This window comes from Falco rusticolus, chromosome 7 (genome assembly GCF_015220075.1).
Source record: "Falco rusticolus isolate bFalRus1 chromosome 7, bFalRus1.pri, whole genome shotgun sequence".
Taxonomy (NCBI): domain Eukaryota; kingdom Metazoa; phylum Chordata; class Aves; order Falconiformes; family Falconidae; genus Falco; species Falco rusticolus.
In genome coordinates this window covers 11,687,549-11,696,120 of record NC_051193.1, presented here as the reverse complement: position 1 = coordinate 11,696,120, position 8,572 = coordinate 11,687,549, and the positions used below count along the sequence as shown (strand labels likewise).

At 49.1% G+C, this 8,572-nt stretch overlaps 2 protein-coding genes across 2 annotated transcripts; one reads left to right on the top strand and one right to left on the bottom strand.

Moving 5' to 3' along the window:
• Positions 1–1,059: 1,059 nt before the first annotated feature.
• Positions 1,060–5,577, bottom strand: MRPS11 (mitochondrial ribosomal protein S11). Its single transcript, XM_037395170.1, has 6 exons — positions 5,470–5,577; positions 5,139–5,252; positions 4,837–4,926; positions 3,937–4,066; positions 1,871–1,936; positions 1,060–1,419 (listed from the first exon to the last, which is right to left on the bottom strand). Exons 1-6 carry the CDS (start codon positions 5,520–5,522, stop codon positions 1,312–1,314), a joined length of 561 nt encoding a protein of 186 aa, XP_037251067.1. The 5' UTR covers positions 5,523–5,577; the 3' UTR covers positions 1,060–1,311.
• MRPL46 (mitochondrial ribosomal protein L46) lies at positions 5,493–8,286 on the top strand. The gene is made up of 4 exons (XM_037395169.1): positions 5,493–5,793; positions 6,250–6,448; positions 6,985–7,158; positions 7,840–8,286. The coding sequence occupies exons 1-4, from the start codon at positions 5,521–5,523 to the stop codon at positions 8,088–8,090; spliced, it is 897 nt and encodes a 298-aa protein (XP_037251066.1). The 5' UTR covers positions 5,493–5,520; the 3' UTR covers positions 8,091–8,286.
• The last annotated feature ends 286 nt before the right edge of the window (positions 8,287–8,572 follow it).

Here is an 8,572-nt window from a genome sequence, read left to right as displayed (position 1 = left end):
CAAAACCTGCTGTATGCCATTCAGCCCCATGAAGGAGGTTCACTGCCTTGTTGCCATGGTACCCTTTCTCTAAAGAGGAACAGAATAGTTAATTATGCAATTTAAGAAACTAAGGAGGAATGACAGAAAGAGAAATAATAGAAAGGAAGATTCTGGGTTTGCAGTAGGACTGCTGGCTGCACCAAAATACACTCTGTTTACAGGTAAAATATGCTGTATACAGCCAAGGCTTCTCTGGCAGCATGGATTTCAAGGACATGCCCTTTGCTAGGCAGTGTGCCTCTGCCATCCAGGAAATCAATCCTGTAGTCAGTTACTGCTGTTACCTTCCCTGCTTGATGCTCCAGAGAGCCTCAGACATATTTCCTTGGCAGAAATTCTCTGGATGGAGCTGGGACAGCAATAATACATCACAGACCCATGACAAGCTCATGCTGCCTGTGGACATACAGAGGTACAGTTCAAGACTTAAGTGTTTTAAATCTCCTTGGCAGCATTCCATTGTTCCTCAGGCCTACTAACCCCCTGCTTGCTTTCCCCAGGACCCCAGAAAATCCAGTTCATGGTGCACAAGGCAGGACCAAAGAGATGGAAGCATCAAAACTGGCAAGATCCCAGCCCCTTTAGAAGGGCTGGCACGTTCAATTGGCCAATAGCACTGGCAGGCCAGCTACAGCTTGGGCAAAACAAAGCACTGCAACAGATCTTTGCCAGTAATGGATCCAGACTACAGTGCTCCATGCTGTGCGAACAGGGGGAGTTGCCTCTCGCGCAGCACACTGAGCTCTGCAAGCCAGGGGGAAGCGGAAGAGTTACGCCATGCCTTGTTTCCAAATGTGTGTAGCGAGAGAAAGAGGGAAGGAAGATGATGTGACCCCATGCAGTTGTTTACTACAGATGACTAGGAGGAGATCTAGACCTCAAGTTCCCCTTCCGCCTAATAAGGGCAATAATAGCGTGGAGGGCTAGACAAGAGCCACATACGGTGGTAAGAGGAAGAGAGCAGCTGAGAGGCAATAATAATCCAAAATGCTTCTGGGAACACAGCAGGAACAGCTGTCAAAAGATCAACATTTTAATCAACAAACCTTGTACACAAGAGGATTCCCACTAAGGGAGTACATGTATTCTTGCTTTTACCACAGCTTCTACCACCTGGGCTTTTAAGGCCCAGGACAGCCTCTCTTTTTCAAGCTTCCCTCTGCAAGTATATCCAGGGAGGGTGGCTTTCCAGAATTTGTCACAGACAGGAGCAACAGTCCCTGCTGCACACACTGATGTTGAAAGCTCTGTGTCTCCTCCGCTCCCCTCTCACATTCGCCTGGCTTTCCGTGGGCGGCAGCCATTGTGTGGAACCGGGGTGTTGTCAGTGATGGAGATGACCTCCAAACCTCCCATAGTCAAACCCCTGATGGCAGCCTGGAAGAACAAGACGGCAGATGACATGCTGTTATCAACACAACAAATAGCACAGAAGGAAAAAAATCTCAGGGGAAAATAGTTTGGCTCCCCATCCAAAAACCAACTTCTTCCAACGATTCTACTTTGTAATTTTCTTAAAAATTAGTCTGTACCAGATAACCCAGTTTAAACCGATCTGTTCCAGTCCTTCTGGCAGCATTCCCATCAATTTTCCTACTTTAGTTGGAAGAAGTCATAAATACAGCTTTTATTCTGCTCCTAAAGTGATAGTACTCTAAAATTCTAATGATTCTAAAATTTCATTACTAGGCACTTGAGTGATGAATTCTTTAAATCACCTTCAGAATAACGAAGTTAATAGATGTAGTCACGTGATTAACCTGAATTTAAAAAAAAATGTGGGTGATGCTTGAGAAAGAAAAATATGAAAAGAAACTCTGACACCTACTTTGCGTCCTGGTCCAAGTCCTTTCACCATGACTCGTACGTGCAATACACCCTTCCCACGTGCTTTCTGCAGAAAGAACAACTGGTTAGTGTTCTCTTCGATATTACTGCTGCTCATACTCCTCTGGAGTCTTTCACTCCCTTTTAAGCCACTATCATAGTATTCTTTAAGTAAAAATAAAGGGTAGGTAGTGATGGATACAGAAGACAAGTACGGGGATTATTGCACAAAGACACGAGGGGAGAAGGAGGCCTGGATATAGCCATGGCAGTTTCAAGACAACTTCTGTGCTAAGCTGTCAGCTCTGCATGCAAGGCTTTAAGATCAAACTATCTGCGACCTAAAGCCACAGCAGAAAATGACATATCCATGGATACGTGACTGAACTGGCAAGGGACTAACAAGGACTAACTCAAAGCTGTTTTCCCTTCTTTAATGCAGCAACTTCTCTCCTGTGATCAGTGGACTCCTTCTAGAGGGTAAATGAGAAAAGCAGGCAAGCTTTGTATTTGCGGTGCAGGAGTCCACACCTTCAGTGCAAAAATTCTAGCGGCTTGCAAATTGAAAATGAAAAACACCTGCTGTAAAGCATAGCCGTGCTGCCACCATGTGGATGGAGCTCCTCTGGGTCTCTTGATTTCTGTGTTCTGGTGCAATTAATGTACTAACAACTTTAACAGTGACAGAATAAATCTGGCCAAGCACAGCTATGCAGCTATTACGAGGCTCCGATGAGCACAGATTAATAGTGAAGATGTTCTTCTATTCCTCTGAGTCAACCGTAATAACCTGTTGGCTGGTAGCAGCACCAAAACACCTCTGACGTGAAAGGCTGGAGCGAGTTCCACCTAATTCAGGATAAGGATTTGCAGTTTAAACTTGCCTCATTCTGCTGTAATGAGGACTGTGACGCAGCCAGCCTCATATTCTCCTGCCACCTGGACACCCGCATGTTTTTTTAGAAACAATTACAGTAAACTATGCAGCTAGAAACTACTTGTGCAAGGACATCACCTTCTCTGACAGGAACTGCTGGCAGCAGCTCAGTTCTGTAACAGAGAGCAAATATAAAACATTCAGCCAATAATTACATCTGCTTCTCAGGCCCCTACAGTGCAAAAATTGAACCACTGCTGATTCAGGGGCCACATTTCCAAAACGGCTAAGATGCTCACTTGGAAAAAAGAAGCTATGCAAGCTGGTGCTCGAAAAGGACAGGTTCCAAGTTACATTCCCCAATCACCCCACACACAGCTAAGCTCACCCTCTGGGCATTTCCAACTGCTGTTTCAAACATGCTTTGTCTGTATGAAGATGTGCAGTTGTGCTGGTTTTGGCTGGGGTAGTTAATTTTCTTCACAGTACCTGGTATGGGATGGTTTTAGATTTGTGCTGGCAACAGTGTTGATAACACAGGGCTGTTCTAGTTACTGCTGAGCAGTGCCTGCACAGAGTCAAGGCCTTTTCTGCTCCTCACCCACCAGTGAGTAGGCTGAGGGGCACAAGGAGATGGGAGGGGACACAGCCAGGACAGCTGACCCCAGCTGGCCAAAGGGACATCCCATGCCATACGACATCATGCACAGCACATAACGCTGGGGGACAAGGAGTGGGACGCTTGGGAGTGATGGCATTTGTCTTCCAAAGTAACCATGATGCATGATGGGGCCCTGCTTTCCTGGAGATGGCTGAACACCTGCTTGCTGATGGGAAGTGATGAATGAATTCCTTGTTTTGCTTTGCTTGCATATGTGGCTTTTGCTTCACTTGTTAAACTGTCTTTATCTCAACCCACAACTTTTCTCACTGTCACTCTTTTGATTCCCACCCCCATCCTGCTGGTGGGGCGTGAATAAGCAGCTGTGTGGTGCTTAGTTGCCGGCTGGGGATAAACCACGACGGCAGCGCGTCAGATGAAGCTAAGGAAACTGTCAGCAAACAGCGGTGTGCTGCCTTGAGTGCTAAGGAACAGAATTCTGCCTGCGAGCAAGGCATGTACCCAGGTAGTGAGGGGAGGCAGTCAGTGCTCCCCTCTGCAAGGGTGAGAATCATCAGCGCAGACTCACCACCGCTGCTGCCATGGCTGCGGTCTGTGCTGCGATGGCAGTTCCCTTCTTGGCATTCTGGAAGCCTTCTGTGCCACAGGATGTACGGGCAAACGGCCTGTTGTCAAAGCTGACCACTTGGATGTGGGTGCTACAGAAAGACAGAGGCAAAAGAAAGAAGCAAGCTAGAACAAAGCTTTATTCTCCAGTATCTTCTTGCTCACCTTACTGGCATGGCTTGCCACAGGACTCCTGTCTCCAAGCCACCCTAACTCAGCACTCCCTTTTATCCCACTTACACAAACCTGCTGCAGAGACCTCCCAGCAGTGACCTTCCAGTCACCCTACAGAATCTGAGCAAGGTGGCAAAACCTTTCTGGATAAGGTTTACTTAATCCAGGTACACCTCAGATACTGCTTAACCCTTTTAGACCCACCTCTCACTGTGAGCATTTCACCTTTTCTGTTTTTTAAAAAAATTGCACAAAGCATTTCTAGAACTTGGAAGAGCTTTTAATAAACAGTAAAATAACACACTGGGGATCACTAATGAAACACAACCATGTCTCACAGAGAATACGACAGTTTTTTTCAACAGCTGTACAGCAATAGCATTAGAATGGAGGGCTAGAAGTAACCTGCCATTAGAGCTGTTGGCATCTAGTGATTCATACCAGAATGTAGTCAAGAACTGTAATAACAATCTTACTGCTGTTGAAGATGCTATAAGGACAGTTATGCTTCCTGAACAGCACTAAGGTTTGAATTCAGTATTATTATCTTCCCAGTCATGACCACCACTCCCCTGGCTTTTTTTTCTCCTTCGAGCCTTTTGATCAAAATGATGACTGGCCAAAGCCTGGGTATGTTACAAGGTTTTATTTTGCATGAGAGCAGGAATAGAACAGCTTATTTGCTTACTTGTTGTACGTAGCTTTGATGTGAGCTATTGGGATCTCTTCATAGATCTTTCCATCCCATCTCATGGAGCTCCTCTGCAGGATTAAAGGGCTGAGAAGCAAAACAAGAGATATCAAGCACTGTTTAATTTTTGCAGTTTTATTTCATACTGGGAAAGAAAGAAGGGATCGAGTCTCCAAAAAGCTGTGCTTGTGATTGACACATTTCCCGTCCATCCTCGGCTGAAAAACTACTGAACGCGACAAAACCTGCCAGCGAGAGAAAACCAGCAGGGCCCTCCGGGCTCGGCCTGGCCGTCTCACCTCGGGTCGGTCACGCTCTGGTTCTCCGCCCCCTTCGCGGCCGCCGCCTCCGCAAGGTCCTGCAGGTGCTGGGGGCCGGTACGCAGGCCGCGGCACAGCGTGGCAGTACGGCCCCTGCGGGAAAGAAACCGTATCCGAGCATGAGGGCATCGGGGCCTGCCCCAGGCGCCGGCTGTGGGGGAGGACGAGCCGCGGGCTCCGGGGAGGGGGGAAAGGGGTTAGGCCCAGCGGGGCCTCCTCTGCCGGCCGCTACGGCGGAACGGGAAAGCCCCAACGGTCAGCCCCGAGCGAGGGGATCCCCGCCACACCGCGGCCCGCTCCCGCCGCTCACCCCCAGGCCGCCCCCAGCAGCCGTTGCCAGGCGACTGCCATCGCCGCGCTCATGGCGGCTCCCGTAGCCTGCCCGCCGAGGCGCCGCAAGGCACGGCGGGAGCGGGGAGCAAAGGTGGCGGCGCGCACCGCGGTGCATTGTGGGTCGCGCCGCAGCGTGATGGCGGCGCCCGCTCAGCGAGCGGCCGGTTGGGGTCGGTGGCTTTGTACCGCTGCGGCGCCGCGGCCGTGGCGCCTCTTCGGGGCGATGTGTCTGCTGCGGCTGCCCCGCATCACGCAGCCTCTCGAGAAGGAGGAGGAAGAGATGGCGGCTCTCATGGAACAGGTAGAGGGGGGGTGCTGGGGGTCTGCAGAGGGGAAAATGGCCGCCTCGGGCCTGGAGGGGAGAGCACCCCGCAGGGCTGGCAGCCGCGGCCTGTCCCTGGTGGTGCCTGAGGCTCTGGAGTGACAGGCCACGGGGTGGAAGGAGATGATGGCCCTGCACAGCCAGTCTGGGGGCACCATGGGTCATGTCGCTCCCCGCCGTGAAGCGTTACTGAGTGCTCTGTGTGTAATTTGCTGCCTGCACCAGGTATCATGGGTCGTGGTAGTGCTCCCGTGGTCTTCCTCGATGCTGTTGATGTCCCTGTTAGAGGCTCCTGCTGCGAGCAGGGAGGCCCTGCTCAGTCTCAGGGAAACTTGCATCATCTTGCGTTTGCAGAGGTAGAAGTAATTTAATTCTGTTTGTCAAGTCTAGCCCATATTGCTGGTGGTTTAAGAATTCTCTGTGCTGCCCTTGTAGATAGAGCTGGAGAAAAGCCACTATTCAGATCATGAAATTCGCAAGCTGAAAGAGGAGGAACTGCTTAGGAGAAGAAAGGAAAGTACGTATGATGATGATGATGATGAAGCACCTGGCAAAACAATTATTATGGCTCAAGACTTGGAGGACAAGTGGGAACAGAAGTTACTGCAATTTAAAGCTGCTTCACGGATAACAGGTACAGGCTGTGGTTTGTGTGTTTGTGGTGAATACCCTGATTATTGGCCAAACACAGCTGAGTGGAATTCAGTAGAGGAAAAACATTTGCTGAGTCTTTTCTTGTTTTAAAGAGTCTTCACTCTGTGGCAGTACTGTTAGCACATGAGAAATTAACTGGTTGACAAGGAAATCAGTGTTCCTGTACTGCAAAGTGGTGTGTTTTCAACCTTACCAGAGTAACATGGTGAAAATGGATGTTGTTTCTAGGAAAGAGAAATGTTTGGTTGCTTTGTTCCCATGTTCCACCTAGTGCTTTTGTTGATTTTTGTCAAGGTAGAGATCCAGGCTGCTTGCTATAAATTCCTTCTGGAAATGAAACAGAGTAGTCTAGCAGTGGTTTATAGAGTGACTGAGAGCACTTTCCAGACTTTTTTGACATTGTCTGTGTTTGTGTATTATTGCTGGAAGAGTGTGAGATACAGAGGGTTGATGAATCAGGGGGATTAGAGCAGTGCCGCCAGGAGGCTGTTTCCAACATGTGTTGGTTTTTGGCAGATGCTGATAAAAACAACAATCGAAAGTCGTTGAACAGGAAGCTGGACAGTAACCTGATGCTTCTGGTGAAACAGAAAATTGGTAACCAGGAACTGTGGCTCCTGCCTCAAGTGGAATGGCAACCTGGAGAGACCCTGCGAAGCACAGCTGAGCGAGCCATGGCTACATTTTTGGGTGTGTAGTTTATCCTGTGCCTGGCCCTCCCCCCTCTTTGTCCCAGGGTTTTCTTCCTGTGCCCTATCTGAGGGATACCTGCCATCTGCTGTAGTGAAATCGCCTCCCATTTTCTGGGAAAAGGCATTTCATGGCAAAGGGACAGAGCTCAATGAAGTGGGCTTTCCAGCAAGAGTTGTGGTCCTGGGTGATCGGTTCTGTAACTGTGTACTGTTGCAGAGTGACTGCAGCATGCAGAAGGCTGACGGGGCTGGCAGGCTGTGAGTTGGGATCTCTGGCTGACAGCAGCTGCAGCGCTGGGTCTGGCCCTCATGGTCTGCTGCTGGAGCATTGCCAGATGCCCCATGAATCGTCTTGGCTTGCTCCAGGTGCATGGCTTCTCTTTTGTGGCAGATGGGTCATGGCAAACCAGTGTGTCCTTGCTTTTCACTGTGGGTTGGCAAAACTTGATATCCTCTGCCTTCCTCCCTCACTCTGAGAGGACTAGCTGGACTCCAGACAAGTTCTTTTTTCATGAGAAAAGGCTTACAGTTGGCAGTATTTCTGCGAAGAGGAGGGAAGTCAGTCTGAACCAGATATATAGAGTGGTTTATGTTGCCTTTTTGTTACTACAGGAGAGCAGTCACTGTTGTTCTGTGTTCTTATGTCTTGTTTTTTCTTTTGCATTGCTGCCTCTTGCAGGAGATCACATTGAAGCCAAAGTCCTGGGGAATGCACCATATGGGATTTACAAGTATAAATTCCCCAAGGCCATCAGGACTGAGAATAATGTGGGAGCCAAAGTATTCTTCTTCAAAGCCTTCCTCCAAAGCACTGATCTGTCCCAGGCAGAGCTGAAGGGAGATTACCTGTGGGTCACAAAGGATGAGCTGGGAGATTACTTGAAGTCAGAATACCTGAAAAAAGTCAATCGATTCGTTCTGGACTTCTAAGCGATAGGCTGTGCTCCAGCAGATGGGGAAGATGTGGGACGTGACTCCAGGGAGGAGCACAGCTGCTGCATTGCATGGTCTGTGTGTATGGGATGGTGACTTGGGCTCTGGAGGATAATTTGCCTTTGCCTTATTTCCCACTTCTCTTCACCAGGCCTGCACTGAATAAATATTAAAACTTATACTTGGAAGTGAAGCTCTCCTGAGAGAGTTCTTTGCTCTTCTTGAATCCTCCTCCTCCACCTCTTCTGGAAATGCATGTTGTGATCTTTTCCTCTCCCAAGTGTGTGATTCCCTGGGGCTGTGGTACCCAGGAGGCTCGCTTTCCCCACCAGACTCCTGTCATAGTTTTAAGCTCAAATGGTTTCTTCTGTGCAATGGCTAATGCTTGTCGCTGGTACCTGCTCTTTAATAAGAACAGCACTGAAGGGTTATCTGTGTGTCCAGGTGGGAACAAACCATCCTGGACACAAGGCTGGGCA

Bases quoted from the DNA above. Each gene is read 5' to 3' on its own strand.
- MRPL46 (XM_037395169.1), top strand. From the start codon at position 5,521: ATGGCGGCTCCCGTAGCCTGCCCGCCGAGGCGCCGCAAGGCACGGCGG. The intron at 5,794-6,249 runs GTAGAGGGGGGG...CTGCCCTTGTAG, and splicing joins TGGCGGCTCTCATGGAACAG to ATAGAGCTGGAGAAAAGCCA. The intron at 6,449-6,984 runs GTACAGGCTGTG...GGTTTTTGGCAG, and splicing joins AGCTGCTTCACGGATAACAG to ATGCTGATAAAAACAACAAT.
- MRPS11 (XM_037395170.1), bottom strand. From the start codon at position 5,522: ATGAGCGCGGCGATGGCAGTCGCCTGGCAACGGCTGCTGGGGGCGGCC. The intron at 5,253-5,469 runs GTGAGCGGCGGG...TCTTTCCCGCAG, and splicing joins CTGCTGGGGGCGGCCTGGGG to GGGCCGTACTGCCACGCTGT. The intron at 4,067-4,836 runs GTAAGCAAATAA...GTCTTTCTGTAG, and splicing joins ATCAAAGCTACGTACAACAA to CACCCACATCCAAGTGGTCA.